We start from the raw sequence: 19,409 nt of genomic DNA on the forward strand, positions 1-19,409 counted from the left end.
AAATCACTTTCTCACCTTCCAAGTCTCAACAAATTCCTGCTAAGTTCAGGCCCCTGGTTCCAGAAATGAAAATCCTCTTTCCTGTCCCTAGGAGCCCTAGGAGCAACTGCAGCTGAGAACCTGGGGACACCTTGCAGGATTCCTTCTATCCTGGCCTACGTCCTGGGAATTCAAACACCAAAGCTGTCCAGGTCCAGATTAACAGACACAAAATGAAGATGGACACATTTTTCCTGTCTCAATTCTAGCATTCATGAGAAGTGTCAGACTGTGCCCCGGAGACTGCCGTCCTGTTTATCCACAGAACAGGTACAGCATTGGGAGGGGCATGCTTCCCCACACTGTCCTGCCAATGTGCCTTAGCCCTGACCTGGAGGTACCAGGACAACAAGCTGGACCATGTTTATTTGTGGCATCTCTCCTGAGGCTGCCCACACAGGTAGAGACATCTGTGACATAGGCACTAATCCATTGAGAGCAGGAATGGGACTCAGTAGCTCTTCATCCAAAGGCCTCTGCATAGGCGATACAGCCACTTTATGCAGCAAAGTGCATTGTAACATGTAGCTAGAGAAGAAACAGTAGCAGACAGTGGAGACCACTGGGAGATGTTTTTAAAAGTGATTTTTGCACTGAAAGCTTTCCTAGACATTTCTCATCAGTGTCCCCACAACCATACAGGTCTGATTCCTGCTCCCACTGAAGTTGGATCAGGACTGGGCTGATGGTGCTGGGTAGCAGATGTTACGTCAAGACTGAGACCACCACGAGACTCCGAAGGAGAGAAGTGGGGGAGAAGAGAAGTCAGGAGGGCTCTAGAGCCCCCCCCCCCGAGTATCCCAGAAACTGGTGCCTTTGGACCCTCTAGACACTTGTGTCCACAGAGGTCATCACCTCCTGGTTCTACTTCCTGCTTCAGTTGCCTGAGATGGGTCAAGTTAAATAAAGTTAACACACTTATCACACAACAGGATCAGTATCCATTGTAATGGAGTATGCCAGCCACTCAAGACACTGGGAGAGTGGAGTGTAGGTTACGTGTGTAGCTAAACACTGCAACGAAAGGAAGGAGCACACTGCAGCGTGTAGCTACGAGGCAGCGAAAAGCTCTGTCATGGGGAGGCAGTGGGGAGCTGTGCCAGAGCCTTTTCCCCTTCGCCTCTCCCCTGCTGGAGCCTTTCACTGCAGCATGGACAGGCTTTGGCATGGGGGAGCTGCCAGAGTCCTTCCCTCCTACCTCCCCCTTGCCAGAGTCTTTCACTGTGGCAGGGAAAGGCTCCAGCAGTGGGACACTACACTGCTAAAAATAGCGTAGACATGGGAGGCACTGCTTGGCCATCTCAAGAATTGTGTAGGATAAATACCCTAGGGTACACGTCTCTACTCTAGTCACCTAAGTAGTGCATCACCCTCTACACTGCTATTTGTACCCATGCTAGCTGGGCATGAAGTGTCTGTACTCTACATGCTGCCACAAATGGAGATCTACCTTGAGAAATACCCTAGGGTTCATGTTCTAAAAAAGCAGTATTGTCAACCCAAGTTTCAGCAGTATGAATCAGCCCCCCTACCCCCCAATCACAAGAGCAACTTAAAAATCAAATAATCCATTTTCAAGTTCTTTTTCTTTGCTTTCAGGTTTTAACCTTTCGGGGTTCAGGTTTTTAAGCCTTTCTCCATGTTCTTGAGGACTAGAAACTTTCATCAAAAGAATAGTAAGCTCAGAGTATTCACACGGCTCCAAGAGTTATGGCTTTATATTGCAATGACTTGTGATAAAGGAAGCAGGAGTTGGCAACACGGTTGCCAGTTTCTTAAACACCAATTTGCTGATTTTTAGCAATTTTTTTCCTTGTACATTTATAAGTAAACTCTATTTTTTAATATATTTATTTTAATGGAAAAAAATGTTATCAGGCAATAATAGTCAAACCAGAACCATTTATCTAGCATGGTCCCATCCCAGTGAACTTTGTGGCGTTAGACCACATTTGTATTTGTTTTTCGCAAAACAGAATCCCGGCCGATAAGGCTTGCAATACAAATCATCCCCACCATTTGCTCTCTCTGTCCGTAACAGAGGTGCCCTACCACTGGAAATGTTTTTCCGAGACCCTCACCCAAACTTTGGAGTGTGGATAAAATGGTATCAGGGTCTGAGAAAAACTTTTATTATGGTTTTGCTCTTACTGACTAGCAGGAGCTTCCCAAGGGAGGGAATATCCAACCACATCATGGTCATCATCACAGCTTCCTTCCATGACACCAGGGGTTACAAGCAGCTACTTTAAATGCTTCATCATTTCTCTCTTCTGAGAGAGATGATGAGACCAGAGTAGGAATTTATGCTCAGTAATGATCCATAACTGCTTAAAGAATTACCTGACCATCTTGGTCTCATTAGTTGTCTGCCAGCTACAGGGAACTCAAGTTGATGCTGAAACTCATATTTTAATAATGTTATCACATAACTCTGTACCAAATGGAATTAGCACCAGACAATCAACTGACATTTAATCAAGAAAAGTTTTGAAAAGCAAATGGAGTGAAAACAATGCAGGAAGTGATGATTTTAAAGCAAACTCCAACCAGTCCAAAGAACACCCAGTTGTGTGCCGAACAATTCCACCCAACTTTTATTGGAAGACCCACATCTGCCAAGCAGCTGGTTTTTGTCAGTCCCTGAAGACAGATTTCATTGTAGAATTTCTGCCAGTCATAAACGAGCTTTAACCATTTCATCTCCCAACAAACATGTGCTCTTATGGATAAGCTGGCCCATATCTGGCTGAAGGACACTATAGGTCAATTCTGAATCAATCAAATTCACCAGAACTTCAGTAATGGCAGAGAGGGTAAAGCTGTCTCATTGTACAATGCTGCATCAGATACAATTATTAAATCAACGTCAGTATTTTGGGTGCAAGGGAAAAATTCTTGTAATAGAGTGATATTACAGCATCAATGTTTCCTGCTTTGGAAATGTGTTGCTTTGCCGTTCATGTAGCAGCAGGAGACCATACTACCAGAACAATATGCTAATTCCATTGACATTTCTTGAACTCCGCCATCTGGTTTTGGATAACTGCAAGGCTGTTTCAAGTAAAAAAAGAAAAACAGGACATAATGGATGTTAGCAGGACCTCAGGAGAGGTTGCAAAAGAATAAAAATCCCAGTGAATTTATAATGAGAGAAAAGTGAAGAGCATTGGTGTTTCTGTACTGAATCATTTCAGGATCTCAGCAATTAAACCTAGAGGTTCTCCAAACAATTAGCTGTGGAGTATCCCTTAACAACAGATGTTAAATCAGCCGATAGCCCCCTTGTGAATCTTCACCAGAACCTTGCTCAAGAGAAGCTGCAGGTCATCGATCCTGATGAAACCCAAATGGGTTTCTGTACTCTGGCTGTTCAGTTGAGTCACTGGTCTAAATTAATCATTATGATTACATCATCCATCCATGAAAAACAGAGAAGACAATAACAGATTGGATCAAATATTAAAAAGCAAAATTACAATCTGTTCCAAATGCATAAAAAAAGTCCTAGCTTCAGTCCATGGACGACAAATTATTCTTGTAAAAATATTTTTCTGTAAACATCTATGACATCCTTGATCTAAGATCTCAAAGCATTTTACAAACATTAATTAATTAATCCTTACCACAGCTTGGTGAGATAAGCATGTATCCTTATCCCGATTTTACAGATGGGGAAATAGAGGCATAAGCTTAAAGGCCACACAGTGAGCCAGTGGCAAAGCTGCGACTAAAACTCAGGTCTCCTGACTTCCAGTTCTACACTTCAGCCATTAAGTCAATGCTCTTTAATGAGAAGGAAAATACATTAATGATTACAAAGATCCAACTTTACAGAGTATCCCAGCATCAAGTTGTGTCCAGTCTAAGTGAGTGGGATACCTCCACTTCCATTGCTGCTGCTTTGAAAGCACCATGAATTTCTCACCATAAAAGCTTCAGCCTTTGTAGTGGGGAGGAAGGCTGTTAAACAACTAGATGTGTTTGACAAAGTGCAGATGCCATTTATCTAGGTATCACCCAGAGACAATACTGCTACATGAAATTTCATTTCATGCTTCCCATTTGGGGTTTACCCCAGTGTCCTTGCAGCTGCCCCAGGGATCTCTCCATTGCCACCATATTTCTGGCCAAGGAGAACAGCTTTGGAGTCCCAGAAAACTGTTTTTAAGTTTGCAGAGTTGCTATAACTTAGTGGCCTCTCTGCCAGGGGTAGAGAGCACTGTCTTGGTACATCTTCCAGTTCCTGCTGACATTAGAAGCAGGCTAAGGGGTCAGGTAAATAAAACTTATTCTCCACTGGGGGTTACATATTGGAAAAAAAATGCAGTGATGCTCTTCCAAGCTCTGCCCATCTAAGATGCCAAAAATGAGATGCCTCTCCCAGTACACTGACATGTCCAAATAGGATGATACATGTTCTGTTGGGCTTGACATCTTTTCATTGGGGTTTGCATACACCCATGGGTTCTGCTGAATCTTTTGGGCTTAGCTCAGCCTCAGAGGCAGTGCTGGGCTCCTTGAGACTTGCTTTCCCATGGTGGAATGCAGATTCTTTGTTCGGCTCTGGTAGACTCTTTTTTGACTGAGGGGAAAAATAAATGGTGTCATCTCCTATATGCCATCAATTGTGGCACCAGAAGGAAATGTCTCTCACAGTAGCTTGTTCAGATCTTTATAATATGATCACCCTGCTCCTTTCTTACATGCTTTGGACAACAGTGAAATAGTTAAACATTATTGATATTCAAATTATCACTTGGCTTCTGAGTTATCACCTCACAGAGATGATTGGGGGCAGTTCACATCTTTCCCTGAGCTACTGTTTCAGGATCTATAAAAATCCAGGCATACACCACTCCATAAGTTACACTTATGTTTTTAAGGTTTTCTTCAAAACACCAAGAGACAGAAACTAACTACAAGAAAAATTTAGAGAGAGTCAGGATCATAAGATGGTAACTCAAGGAAAATACCACCTACACTTGTACCTCAACCTCAGGTTCTCCTGTATAGTAGCTCAGAATATTAACTGGTCACAGGGCTGATCCAGAATGTCCCTTTTTTGCCTTCTCAAAGCCTTTACTGCATTTAAGCTGCTCTCGATTACAGACAGGCATTATTCTTATTTCTTTCGCGAGCTAGTAAATTGTCCTACAGCTCAATATTCATTTTTCAGTGTCTCCCACCTTACAACAAAAATCAGAGGTGGAAAAGCCTTATTAGCTCATCCAATCCATCATTTTTGGACCAACACAGGATTACATCCTCTAGTACATTATATTCTCCAGTATCTTTTCCAGTCAAACAGCGATGCTTTCATCAGTATCCTTGAGAGACAATTCCACCATGATCTCAATGTTGGGCAATTTTTCTCGTATTCACATTCAACCTTAAGTTCTCTTTACTTGTCAAGTATTTTCTGGATAAGGTTACCCAATATTTATTTGCAGAATTCTAACTTGCTAATTACAGAATTCTAACTTGCATCCTGAATTAAAAGGTGCCCTTTGTTTGCATACCATCCCACATATCTGACACAAAAAGGGAGCAACTTTGCCTATGGACACCTTTGTGCGGCTTTACAGATAAATAAAGGAGGAGATGAGTAAAAATGTATCAAAAAAAATTTGACCCAACAAAGCGGATGACAGTAACTAAAGGAAAGGGGGCCAGATAATGCAGAGTTACTGTTCTAAGCTTTAGCGTCCAATCACAAATAAAGATGTGATCTGGTAGCACCAAATGAGTCCTAGACGTTTACCCATATCTGAAAAATCAGTCGATGCATTTGGTATGATTATCACTTTCTGCTCAGAAGAGGTTCAGTATAGGAAAAGAAGCAGCATGCAGGTCAGAATTAAGGTTCATCAAGCCGCTAGCAACCTAAGAGTGTAGTAGTAGGAATGTAGGTCATTATTAAAAGTGCATTGACAAAATTGAACAGTGGACCAAGACTGGAGAAGTGGAAATCAGCAGCTGGGAAGCTGGCCGCTAGAGAAAGGAGTGAAGGTTTCCTACCATGAAGATGTTGGGTGGGGCTGAGAAAGGAGTCCTGAGCGTCAGAAGCATAAGCAGAACAATTTATTCATGTTGGAAAATCTCTCACGTACAGTGCCCTTTCCTCCTCATAATTCTTAAAATTTAGCCAGCTATCAGGTAGGAATTTACACATTTACTAAGAGTTAACTCACATAATCTCACTAGCTTCCACTGCCAGCCTCTGACCACACTATAACTTCCTCCTAATGAGTACTTCAAAGACTGAAGTGCTCCTGTTAATGACAAGTTCATCGGATGGTCACTCACCTTAACTTTGCTCTCATTGTCAAAAGTCTTGAAGCCATCCTTGACCTCAAACTGTCACATAAAAAAATTAAACCCCTAACGGACATTGTTATATCAGCAAAAGTTTCTAGTGTAGACCTGGCCTTGGCTCTTAAGTGTCTATTTCCCTTTTCAAATGGGGTTAGGTGCTTTTGCAAATTTTACACAAGGCTTCTGCATCCAATTTAAAATGACCTTCCTCTTAATGCTCCATGAACATGCCCCTTCTGATCTTCTAGGAGTTCATGTCCACCTGCAACTCCCCACAGAATCACTCACTTCACTTCTCTAATTTAAGCCCTGGTCTACACTAGTGGTGGTGGTGGTGGTGGGGGATCGATCTAAGTTATGCAACTTCAGCTACATGAATAACATAGCTGAAGTCGACGTACTTAGATCGACTTACCGGGGTGTCTTTACAGAGGTGAGTTGACTGCTGCCACTCCCCCGTTGACTCTGCCTGCGCCTCTCGCAGTGCTGGAGTACAGGAGTTGATGGGAGAGGGCTCGGGGGTCAATTTTTCATGTCTAGACTACACGTGATAAATCGATCCCCACTGGATCGATTGCTGCCCGCCAATCCGGCAGGTAGTGTAGACATACTCTTACTTTCCTCTTTGACCTATTGACTCTCTCATGTTGTGTTGGGGGAATGGGTGGTGTTCATTACCTTGTGTTATTACCCTACTTGGATTTCTCTTCTTCCTATGAGTCACAAGCACTCTCTCTCTCTAAGGCTTTGTCTATACAGGACTTTCGTTGGTAAAACTTCTGTCACTCAGGGGTGTGGGAAACCCCCTCCTCCCAACCAACAAAAGTTTTACCTACAAAAAGCTTCAGTGTGAACAGTGCTTTATCGGTGGGAGAGCTTTTGAGCTACACAAAGCTTCTCTCTCTCCCCAACAGAAGTTAGTCCAATAAAAGATATTACCTCACTCACCTTGTCTAATATCCTGTGACCAACATAGCTACAACAACACTGCATACATATAAAAATGGTTAGATTTTCTAAAGGAATCTAAAACTTCCTACAGAAGATGTATTGTTTGTTCCAGCTTACTCTGGTTGACTCCGAAGCAAAGACTCCCAGTATGCTGCCTATTTTGCTTATATACTATAGCAATTGTATCATACATGTGGACGTTCTTTTCAGTCACTTTAACTTTGTCCTAAATCTTTCACCTGGACTGAATCTACATCAGTTAAATCATTTGCATTTTTGTTTATGGTCATTTTCACTTTTGTAGGGATTGTCTACACTTACAAATGATGGTTGACATAGCTATGGTGCTCCATGATGTGAAATATGCAAACCCCTCAGCTCCGTAGCTATACCAACCTAGTTGTGTAGAATGCTTCCATGCACCTAGCTGTTGCTTGGAGAAGTGAAGTTTCTACAGGGACAGAAAAAGCCCTTCTATCATTGTTGTCTGCATCTATCCTAGGGGGTTATGGTACCATAGTTATGCTGCTATAGTCCATGTAGTGTAGACATGGCTTTAATGGTGGAATTTTTCCGGGGTTGCAAACATTGAAAGGTAATGTATATTTGTTCTAAAATATCTGTTTTCACTAGATATTTTTAAATTGGGGAAAGGTTTCTTAAGGTTTGTAAATAGCTTATATTACAAAATTTAAATTTGTGGCCAAATTTAAGTTGGCAATATCCCTTAATATGAACAATAAGCGTAATGAGGCAGAAATAGAGTTAACTAATGCAGAGATCAGCAGCCTTTGGCGCAACCCACCAGGGTAAGCCCCCTGTGTCTGCAGGTTCGGCCAATCACAGCTCCCACTGGCCGCGGTTCGCTGCTCCAGGCCAATGGGGGCTGTGGGAAGTGGCAGCCAGCACATCCCTCAGCCTGAGCCGCTTCCCACAGCCCCCATTGGCCTGGAGCAGCAAACTGCGGCCAGTGGGAGCTGGGATCAGCTGAACCTGCAGACGTGGCAGGTAAACAAACCGGCCCAGTCCGTCAGGGGGCTTACCCTGACAGGCCGCGTGCCAAAGGTTGCTGATCCCTGAACTAGCGTATACTTAAATTCTTAATATCAACACTGTATTAAGCTACTCTACATTTCCACTGAGAGGGTTCCTGGTGCCATATACAAACATATGTAAGGTAATTAATGACACGAATTGCTTCATTGAAGTCAATGGTCTAGTCACATGGTTATGTACCTTGCTGGATAAGTGTCATATGCTGTTTTTAATTTCTGCAATTTCTCTGGCATCCTTTGCACCTACTTTTTTGTTTCAAATTTCGGCTATATTTATCAGATAGTGTAAGGGCTGGTGCACTGTGCTGTCTTGTATGTGAACTGCAATCATTACTATGCTGACATATTCACAAACTCTATACTTTCATCCAAATAGATTTCTCTACGAGTTTCACTGAAATTGCAACAGGCATCTCAATTCTGGATTTATCATCTCATTAAATAGTACAAGTACAGTGGAGAAAAAGTATAAAAACATACTATTGATCCTTCTCTCTTACTTCAGCTATCAATTGCCTAAAAATAAGTCCAGTAATCTAGACATTGCCTGAACAGCCATTTTAATTATGTGCAGTTGTTAAAGGACCTTATGTCTGCTTCTTAACAGCTGCCAATACACATGTCCAAGGAGCTCAGCCTTAGAAGTTATTCACTGCCCTGCAGAGGGAGAGTTGCAGTGCTCAGACAGGGCTAAGCACCTGTTATCCACGTTGAATAGGGACATATTTGCAGCCAACAGGGAGGCAAGGGAAGATATCAAAGGATTAAATTGGCTCTGAGGCTGCAGTCTTCCTCTTCGGTAAAACTTCTTTGCTTTCTTACTTTTTACTGGCCTTCAAAAACAGTGTATTATTAACACTGAGAAAAAACTGACAGCAAAGGTCAGGCAGGAGCATCCCATGGTTGGGAGAACTGTAGCTCAGCTCATACAGAGTGCTGACCTTAAAGACACTCAGACTGAGCTGAAGCATGGAGCATCAATATGGAGAAAGACACGTGCTGGGCAAATGCTCTCTGCTAGTTTGGCTTCTATCAGAAGTTCCAAATAATTTCTCATCTTACATTTAAAATAGCCACTGCCTGATGGCACTGGTTAAGTGCCTGTGCTTCTAACCAAAGAGGTGGAATTTCAGGTGTTCAGCTTCCTACATTTGCAAAACAAGGACATTAATGGTATTTTGGGCTCAGCAGTGCAACGGAGAACATGTGCAGTTCTGGCATTGATCTTTTGAAATAACAAATCCTGAAGTTTGCAGTGTTGTTCTAGCGCTATCGGTCCCAGGATATTACAGAGACAAGAACAGAGACACGAGACCTGAAGAAGAGCTCTGTGTAAGCTTTAACCTTGTCTCTTTCAGTCCAATAAAATATATGACCTCGATTTTGAAGCTGTCATTTTGTTCATGAAAGCTTGACTGAAAACTCTCCTTTCACCAGTTCTGCTTTGCTGCGAGACAACACATCAGAGCCTTTGTTATGCTCTCAGCAGAGCTAATTTGCTTATTGGGACGTGGAAGGAGTTTCCAGCACTGCCATCTATTGGGGAACTCATAGCAGTATTGTTGTTTCACTGAACTTGAACTGCAGAGTTGAAAGAGTCTAAAGCAGGGGTCGGCAACCTTTCAGAAGTGGGGTGCCAAGTCTTCATTTATTCACTCTGATTTAAGATTTTGCGTGCCAGTAATACATTTTAACGTTTTTAGAAGGTCTCTCTCTCTAAGTCTATAATATATAACTAAACTATTGTATGTAAATAAGGTTTCAAAAATGTTTAAGAAGCTTCACTTAAAATTAAATTAAAATGCAGATCTTATCAGTTTAGTGTGATCCTTGCCCTGGCTTTTCCTTGCTGAGTTTTCCAATGTCTGGCACATACTTGGATACTTTAAGCTGCATATGGCCTTCTGAGTGATCAGTTGTTAACTGGCTCGGAGAGGGATAGAGGACAGATTTCACGCTTGAAAATACCTGCTCACACAGGTATGTGAATCCAAATGCTGAAAGCATTGCAAACACAATTTTCTTCAAACAGTTAAATTTCGCTGGCAGGACATCCAGCAGGTCAGAATAGAGGCCCCATGATCTCTTTCAGTAGCTTTGTCATAAACAGATAGTTAAGGGTTAATAGAACTGGAGTACTTCATGTCTCTTTTGACTGTAAAGGGTTAACAAGTTCAGTGAGCCTGGCTGTCATCTGACCAGAGGACCAATCAGGGGACAGGATACTTTCAAATCTTGAGGGAGGGAAGTTTTTGTGTGTGCTGTTAGTTTTTGGTAGTTGTTCTCTCTGGGTTCGGAGAGTGACCAGATGTGCAACCAGGTTTCTCTCCAATCTCCCTGATACAGGTTCTTATAGATTCAAAATAGTAAGTACTAGGTGATAAGGCGAGTTAGGCTTATGTTTGTTTTATTTATTTGCAAATGTGTATTTGGCTGGAAGGAGTTCAAATTTGCATTTTGCTGAAAGGATTTTACTTTGTACTTGTATACTTAGACTGGGAGGGTATTCCCAGTGTCTATAGTTGAAAGACCCTGTAACATATTCCATCTTAAATTTACAAAGATAATTTTTACTGTTTTTTCTTCCTTTAATTAAAAGTTTCTTGTTTAAGAGCCTGATTGTTTTTTCATTCCGGTGAGACCCCAGGGGACTGGGTCTGGATCCACCAGGGAATTGGTGGGGAGAAAGGAGGGAAGGGGGAGAGAAAGGTTAATTTTCTCTCTGTGTTCGGATTACTGTCTCTCTCAGGGAGAGTCTGGGAGGGGGAGAGAGAAGGAGGGGGGAAGGTGGATTTTCCTCTCTTGTTTTAAGATTCAAGGAGTTTGAATCACACAGTGATCTTCCAGGGTAACCCAGGGAGGGGAAGCCTGGGAGAGGCAACGGTGAGGGAAAGGGTTTACTTTCCTTGTGTTAAGATCTAGAGGGTCTGGGTCTTGGGGGTCCCCAGGCAAGGTTTTGGGGGGACCAGAGTGTACCAGGCACTGGAATTCCTGGTTGGTGGCAGCGCTACAAGTACTAAGCTGGTAATTGAGCTTAGAGGAATTCATGCTGGTACCCCATCTTTTGGATGCTAAGGTTCAGAGTGGGGAATTATACCATGACAAGTTTCAAGTACACTCTGCAAATCTCAAAACTTTGATGCCCACAATTTTGAGCTTTATAATTGAATGACCTGCACTTCGAAATCTTCAACACTCATCCACTGAAATACAGACAAATCCAACTCATTTTCACTGAACTTTTCAGGTTTAATTAGAAAAGAAAGCATTGGGCCAAATCACTGGAAATCTTGAAATCCGTCAGAAAATTCTGAATCCAGTTCTTGCATGTACATTCTAATTGCAATGTCAAACGCAGTATGCTGTTCCACATGTTGTGATAGTGATGTAAGCAGCCAATCAGGACTTAAAAATATCCCAGCACAGTGGCTCTGGAACAATTTTTAAGGTGGGGGTGCTGAGCTGCGCTCCCTCTTGCCCCTGTTTGCACCCCTCACTGCCCCAGGCTGGGGCCAGTGGGGCACAGCCGGGGGCAGCTGCAGAGCCCCGGGCCAGCAGGAGAGCCCACCGGACGGCTGGCCGGGACCCGTAGCCAGCAGCAGGCTGAAGGGGGCTGGCGGACAGAACGCCAGCTGGCAGTGAACTGGCAGTCAGTACCCCAGGCCAGCAGCAGAGTCCCCCAGACCGGTGGGTGGGACCTGGGGCCGGCAGTGGGCTGAGCAGGGCTGGCGGACGGAACCCCAGCTGGTGGCCAGGACCCGGGCAGTGTGAGTGCCACTGAAAATCAGCTTGCATGCCATAGGTTGCCTACCCCTGGTTTAAAGCTTAACACTGCACGTTTACATTGTAAACTGTGTAACTTTCAGTATGAATGTCTAGATCCTCACATATTTTAAACACTCTCAAGTTTAAGTTAATGGAAATCTCCAGTCTACTATCTAGAAGACAACCCAAACTGATGATTGCCAGACTTGGGGGGGGGGGAAGGAATAAAGTTAAAAAACCCGCAGTACAAGAATGTTAGTTAAAAGTTGGCTCAGTTAAGAATATTAACAAAAGTTTGAGAAAGCACTCTGAGCCCTCTCCTTCATGAGGAAAACAAGATCATTAATGTAATCTTATTTCAGAAGTTACTCTTTATATATACCTGTGCATTTAGCAAGGAAAACAACATGTGCCAACATAACTTTTAAGGAGTATAAAATGTGGGGTATGCAACTATGTGACATTACAGGGAACCAGAGGGTGGTTTTAAATAGAAGCAGCACTTTTTTGTTCATAAAACATTCCACAGTAATGGTTTATATATAATATAGTACTAAAGCAAGTATGATGTGGCAGCATATACACAGAGTATTTGAAAGTAAGTCTTGCCCCAGTTTTATAACTGTTCCATGTGAGCAGACCCCTGTGTCAGCTCTTCTCACTCAACTCAAAGGGGTTGAAAGTGGGTTCAGGGATCTGTCTACGTAGACCAGATTGCAGGATTGGTGCACAGTTAACAGATTAAGGGTCTGAGCTTTTATTTCTGAGGCAGGCAAAATTCCTGTTGATTTAGAGGGGACTTCTGCCTGTCAAAGATTATGGAATCAGACCCTTATTGTCCTGATTCTCAAAGGGCGTTGAGCACCAGTAAATCTCAGTGAAGTCCATTATTATTTCTATTCTAGTAGCTCTTAGAGTCCCAAATGGGAAATTAGGTTATTTTGTGCAAAGCACTGTACGCACACAACAGCAGCTTGAGGTGATCAGTATCTGAAAATCTGATCTTGATTTTCAAAAACTGTTTCACCTGAGTTTGGCAGGTTCTTACTATACTTGCATGTTTGGTACCTAGTTTTATGTGCAACAAACATGTACTTATATATTTACATAGTACTTAGTAAGTTTAAAACATACAATTGACTTAAAAATTGAACAGTGAGGTGTTTTTTTTTTACCTACTGTTGTGGCAAGCCTAAAATTCCTGTATCTGAGGACTTGTCTAGATGGCTAGTTAGTGCATGGCAAGCAGAGGTGTGAACATACAGCACATTAGCCTACTGTGCACTAACCAGACATAGGGACCCTGCTACGGCACACTGAAAGTTCCTTAATGCACAAAGTACATCAAAGCATACTCCAGTTTAGAGTATGGTAACAGAATCCACGCTGGTAGTTAATGCGCTGCATGCTAGCGCTCTGTATAGTCACACCCAGGTTTGCCATGTGCTAACTAGTCATGCAGACAAACAAAAAGATTAGAAATATTTCTGTGTTATTTTGTGCATTTGACGGTACTTTGCGTACAGTCCATTTCACAGGTTTCCCTGTTGACTGGGTGGTACCATCAAACAACAGGTGAGAGAAAAATGTTTTTAAAAAAATGGACTGTGAAGTAAAAATTGGCAGGGGGACTCAGTGGCTAATTTTGTACCAGAAACTACTTTCTACTTTATGTTTTTCAAATATATTGACAAGATTTCAAATAGGTAGTATCCCTTAGACAGCTTACTTATAGACACATAGGGAAGTGTTCCCCCCAGTGGGACTGTATAATTGAGGGCTTTCATATTAAGTCATGTATCCAATCATCTAATTGCACAAATAAATCCTAGAGGTAGGCAAAAATGAATGTTATCCTTCCCATTGGAGGAAGAGGCAAGAACTTATGGGCCTTTTATTTTTCTGATTACTGCAGACGATGCCATGCCAGAGCTATCTCTCACTATCCTAATTCATGTGCATTACTGTAAGATGACTATAGTACCTGATTTTAGCTCCTAGCAGCCCGTTTAGTTATTCCTTCTTATGCACTGGACACAGCTGTATGAACTTTTCCAGCTCAAAACCTTACTGCAAATTTCATTCTTGTGCTGCTTTCAGACTCATGTTTTTGTCCCTAATTAGAATTTGGTTTTTACAATGTCTTTAACAAGGTATCTCAAAGCACTTTACAAAGCAATGAGGATAAATACCAGAGGCCAAATTCTGCTCTCAGTTACACCGCTGGAAGTCCTGAGTAACTGCAATTAACTAAATGAAGTCACTCAGGATTTGCACTGATGTAACTGAAAGCACAATTTGACCCGTTTAACGCAGGGATGTTAGTTAACACACCAGGACTTTCACCTCTTTCCAAAATAAGCTGTATACGCACTTATCAGAAGTTCTTTTAAAGAAAAGAAATGCTTAACTTTAAATCAAACAAAATACATCCAAGGGGCCAAAGGTTAAAATAACTTTAATCTGGCAAACATGCACAGAATAATTCTGTTTTCAGGCAAAACAGAACTGCAAATAACCTTAGCAGCAATAATGCATCATTTTTGTTTGTTTCCAAGAACTTTAAGCAATAGGAATACAACTTAAATCCTAGGGGATTTGCTGAGAATTAATTTATCCTTTCAACTGTTAGATTTAACTATAATTCTGTGCAAAGGATACTTCTAACATGATTTTTTAAGGTTCTGCAGAAACAGATTGGGCAAGGGGGAACATGGATACCTTAGCTTAAGATGGTTTGAACTTTGAAGGACTCAAATGAAGACTCTGGTTATCCAGGAGCATAAAGATTTGAAAAAAAAAAAAAAAGATTTTTTTTTTTAATTTAAACACAGGTTTTTTTTTTAAAGAAAAAAACCATTAAAATTAAATTTGAAATTGACAACTTCTATTAAGGCCTAAACTTACTATAAAATATTAAAATCATTTAAATGAAGCAGTACATGTTTGCTGCCATGTTTTAAAGAAAGTCAAATCAGTGACTGGTAGATGTCACTGGCTAAGCTTCTGGAAGCAGAGCTTGTTGAAGTGCTAACCCAGTTTTTGACATCAGTAGCCTCTTCTGCAGGTGCAGAGAGAATAATGTCTCCACTTCAGTTTACTCAACTAGTTCAGCTGAAAGACTAGCTCATTCAAAAGTCAAGAAACCAACTGAGAATTGAAAAAACAGGAAAGCTTGTTTTCCTTTTCCAATCTATGAATCAAAACTGTCTGAGAATGAGATCTATTAGTTCTAAACTCTTAAAGGACTTTGTGACCAAAAACAATCAGCTCAATCACTAACTACAAATAATATTTCCTTTGTTTAGTAAAACAGTTAATGTTAAATGGAAAACATGCTTTGATAAACTTTTTTTCTTATGTAACCATCCTACTTAATTTTTTCAGTTAAAAATGCTGTTTTTGTGCATTTTCAATTGAATTTGAATTTCCATCTAAACAGAGCTTCACAAAAATCACAAGACAAAATTAATCTAGTAAATAAGAAATACATCATTCACTGTTAACATAATTAAAATGTAAAGAATTAAGAATCTAAATAAATGTAAATTAAGTTTTATAACTGCTTGAATAAATGTCTACATAGTATAGCAGAACCTCAGTGTTTAGAACTCCAGAGTTACAAATTGACCAGTCAACCGCACACGTCATTTGGAACCAGAAGTACACAATCAGTCAGCAGCAGAGATAAAAAAAGAAGAAAAACAAACCAAAAAAACCCAAGCAAAGACAGTACAGGACTGTGTTAAATGTAAACTACTACAAAAAATAAAGGGAAAGCAGCAGTTTTCTTCTGCATAGTAAAGTTTTGAAGGAGTATTAAATCAATGTTCAGTTGTAAACTTTTGAAAGAACAACCATAACATGTTGTTCAGGGTTATGAACATTTCAGAGTTATGAACAACCTCCATTCCCTAGGTGTTCATAACTCTGAGATTCTACTATATATCCTTCAGGTTAGCAAAAAGAAGGAACAAATTTAGTGTAAAGACTGTGTTTAGTTGCAAATCCATGTTTTAATGAAAATTAACCTCTCTTTAGGAAAATAACTATGGTACAAATGCCAAACTCGATTAAAATAAACTATTTACATCAAAGTTTCCTGCTTGTTGATTTATATCATGATTAAAATTGGGGATTTAAATCACTTTGATTTAAAACCAATCTACCCTGTAGTCATCTATTTTGATTTTAGCTTTTATTCTGCAATATGGCACCCTCTAGTGTTAAAAAAAAGAGAGAGTGTTACTTTAAGATGACTATCAAGGTGAGCAGGCTAACAATTTTACTTTTTTAAAAATCCTAATAGGTCTAAACGTCCTTTCTACATTTCATATAACTTAGCACGAAGAGAGAAATTTAGTCAATTAGGATACCTTTGGAGTCTGCTAATTAAACTATCTAAACTCATTCCCTGCCTTCACCAACGTGCCAGTTGGGCCGTGACATCATCACTCAGCATTCTGGGTATATATGTAGCAGATAGTTGGAAGCAGAAAGGCAAACTCAGTTGTTGAGAAGTAGTCTGCCAGGGTAGTTACAGATATGCAAAGACAGTAGCAGGGTGGATAGTAAATGGACAACAATGGTGAAAAGGAACAAAAAGGGAGGTAGAGGGTGAAAGAAACAATTCCTCCAGACTTCCCCCCAAAATGCTTCTGCACTGAACAGGACCAACATTTCACTCTCCACAGTTTGGAACTAATCATCCATCAAAATAGAGGGAAGAGGGAATCTGGCAACAGACCTGTATTTTCCCCAGGAATTGAAATTAGGGGAGACGTTGTTTAAATATACAGAGAGGGTGATGGCTGACAAAGGGTGAGACTGTTAGGGCGAAGGTAGGCTATATGGCATGATAGTAAAAACTAAAAATTGTTTCATGACCATTAGATTTAACTTATCTTTTAAAATCATCACACAAATTAAAATTGGCTACTTAAGCCTACTATGAAGCATGACATCTACATCCTTCTTGGTTTCTTGTTGTAATTTTGCACAACTCTATTAATGAACTTCTTGAATGCAGGGGTTTCATCTTTGGTGGCTTCTCGTGTGTTCGGTACTTCCAGTCCTTCATGATATGCTAAGGATCAGGCAGAAGGTGACTCCTTTCAGAACACAACATTCTGTTCAATGAGGAAAAAGAATGCTCAATTGTAGCTGTTGTGACTGGGAGTAGCAAGAGATGGATTCCTACGTCTTTCATCCCAGGAAATACAGCACAAAGATTGGGTCGAACCTCTAGTGATGATAAAGAAGAAGTTGAAGTCAAATATTAATTTGTTCATCTTACGATATTCCGCTCTGTGTTCAAATTCTCTATTCTGTCCTGAACACATGGCAGCCCCATTGCTGGTCATGCCTCAATCCATACAACTGTTGGTATGTATAGGCATCTGTGAAAGCTACATAGAGGTTGAGTAGAATCCAGAAGTTGCTATTGTAGATTTGTAAGGATCACACCTGTGGACCCTTTCAGATGGCTTAACAAACACTTCTTGTCCTCTTCACTTAAGGAGTCAATATATGTGCCCTAATGAGTCAACTTCTGAACTGAAGTCTTTGTTTCTTCCAGTATGTTTTCAATGTATCTCTCTTTGACATGCATCTGACGAAGTGAGTATTCACCCACGAAAGCTCATGCTTCAAAATGTCTGTTAGTCTATAAGGTGCCACAGGATTCTTTGCTGCTTTTACTGATCTAAGTGTAGTTTCTATTGCTGGACAAAAGTCTACTACTGTTGCAGCAGATGCCTAGATAGCACTGTTTAATGACCAAAGTGGTTACAACAGTAAACTTACAACAGAGAGAATGGCAATAGTCTTCTCTGAACTTAGTACCAAAAGTAGTCCACCAGCCTCACTACTTAGATCTGGCCCATCTCGGTGGATGCTTTCCAAAGCCAATAATAATAGTTGCAGTAATTTTAAGACAACAGCCAAGGGTCGCTTATGAGAAAGCCAGCAGGTTTTCCCAGGTTGGACTCATTTGAACTTCAGTCCCAGGGGGTCCTCTATTTTTTCCAAGATGTTCAGTCCTTTTGGACTCTTGCTGAAAAATAGAATATAATGAAGACATTAAATTTATGGCTTTTTAAATGTCTTTTGAAGATTCTGCACCTCATACTAGAGCTAGTTGAAGTAAACAACCTCTGTAGTAGGCACAGGAGAGATTAGGATTACACTCTTCTCTAAGTAAAGCTTGTACTCCACTATGTCTTCTAAAGAAGTTTGCAACTCCATCAAATGCACAGGCAGCCATCTCTTTTGGGTTCAATTTACAAGCATTTAACTCTTCTAAGATGTTGGTTGTCAGATGCAGTCAAGGTGTCTTCTATAATCTGAACATGTAGAAATGCATCTACTGGCCTACCACTGACATCAAGATAACATATGCAATGACTTAATATTTGACAACCATTTGCATCAGAGCATTCATCAGTCACGTATGCACATTTTCTGAATGTGGTGAGAGAGTTCTTCACTTTTCCAATTGCTGAGTCTTTCACCGTTCCACTGCATGCTTCTAGAGAGTCAACTGAGCTTCTTGCAAAACGATAGTGAGCATTTGTCAGTCTTGGTCAACTGCAGGATTAACAACTGACCATGCACTTAACATTGGCCTCCAGTTTGTAGTGTGTGGTCCCTCTTGCTTAAATAGAAAGTATGAAGCGACAGCCATGTTTGTTCTCAAACTGTGTTGTGTCCCCAGCATTCTTAACAGCCTCATTAAGTACTTCTAAAATTGGCTTTAACAGTGACTGGCTTATAAGGATTTCTGCATGTCAATGCAGTCCAGAGTAGGGTGACCAGACAACAAATGTGAAAAATTGGGAAAGGGGGTGGGGGGTAATAAGAGCCTATATAAGAAAAAGACCCAAAAATTGGGACTGTCCCTGTAAAATCGGGACATCTGGTCATCTTAGTCCAAAGGCTTGGTGTTTTGCAGCCTTTTCACATAGGTTGTCAGCATTGGTTTGCTGATCAGTCTGGCAAACCATGCTCCTCTACTTTCACTGTATAAATCCATGGTACACTCACATCTTGAATAGTGCATGCAGTTTTAGTCACCTCAACTAAAAAAAGATGTATTGGAGTAGGAAAAAGTATAGAAAATGGCAACTAAAATCATTATGGGTATGGAACAGCTTTCATATGAGGAGAGATTAAGACTGGGACATATCGGTTTGGAAAAGAGACGACTAAGAGGAGATATGATAGAGGTCTATAAAATCGTGACTGATATGGAGACAGTGAATAAGGAAGTGTTATTTACTC

General features: G+C 40.9%; 1 protein-coding gene across 3 annotated transcripts in view; it reads right to left on the reverse strand.

Annotated features, from left to right (window-relative positions):
• The window catches only part of CABIN1 (calcineurin binding protein 1), a 244,437-nt gene that overhangs the window by 3,131 nt on the left and 221,897 nt on the right, over window positions 1-19,409 (reverse strand). Inside the window, exon 38 of one of the 3 annotated variants that reach the window (XM_050924448.1) lies at window positions 15,031-17,257. The exons of the other annotated variants lie outside the window; for them this stretch is intronic. Coding sequence (XP_050780405.1) covers window positions 17,205-17,257 — 53 coding nt within the window. The 3' untranslated portion in view covers window positions 15,031-17,204. Of the gene's footprint in view, window positions 1-15,030; window positions 17,258-19,409 lie in introns of those variants that run through there. 3 annotated transcript variants of the gene reach the window in all.

Source organism: Gopherus flavomarginatus, chromosome 15, assembly GCF_025201925.1.
Source record: "Gopherus flavomarginatus isolate rGopFla2 chromosome 15, rGopFla2.mat.asm, whole genome shotgun sequence".
In the NCBI taxonomy this organism is placed as follows: Eukaryota; Metazoa; Chordata; order Testudines; family Testudinidae; genus Gopherus; species Gopherus flavomarginatus.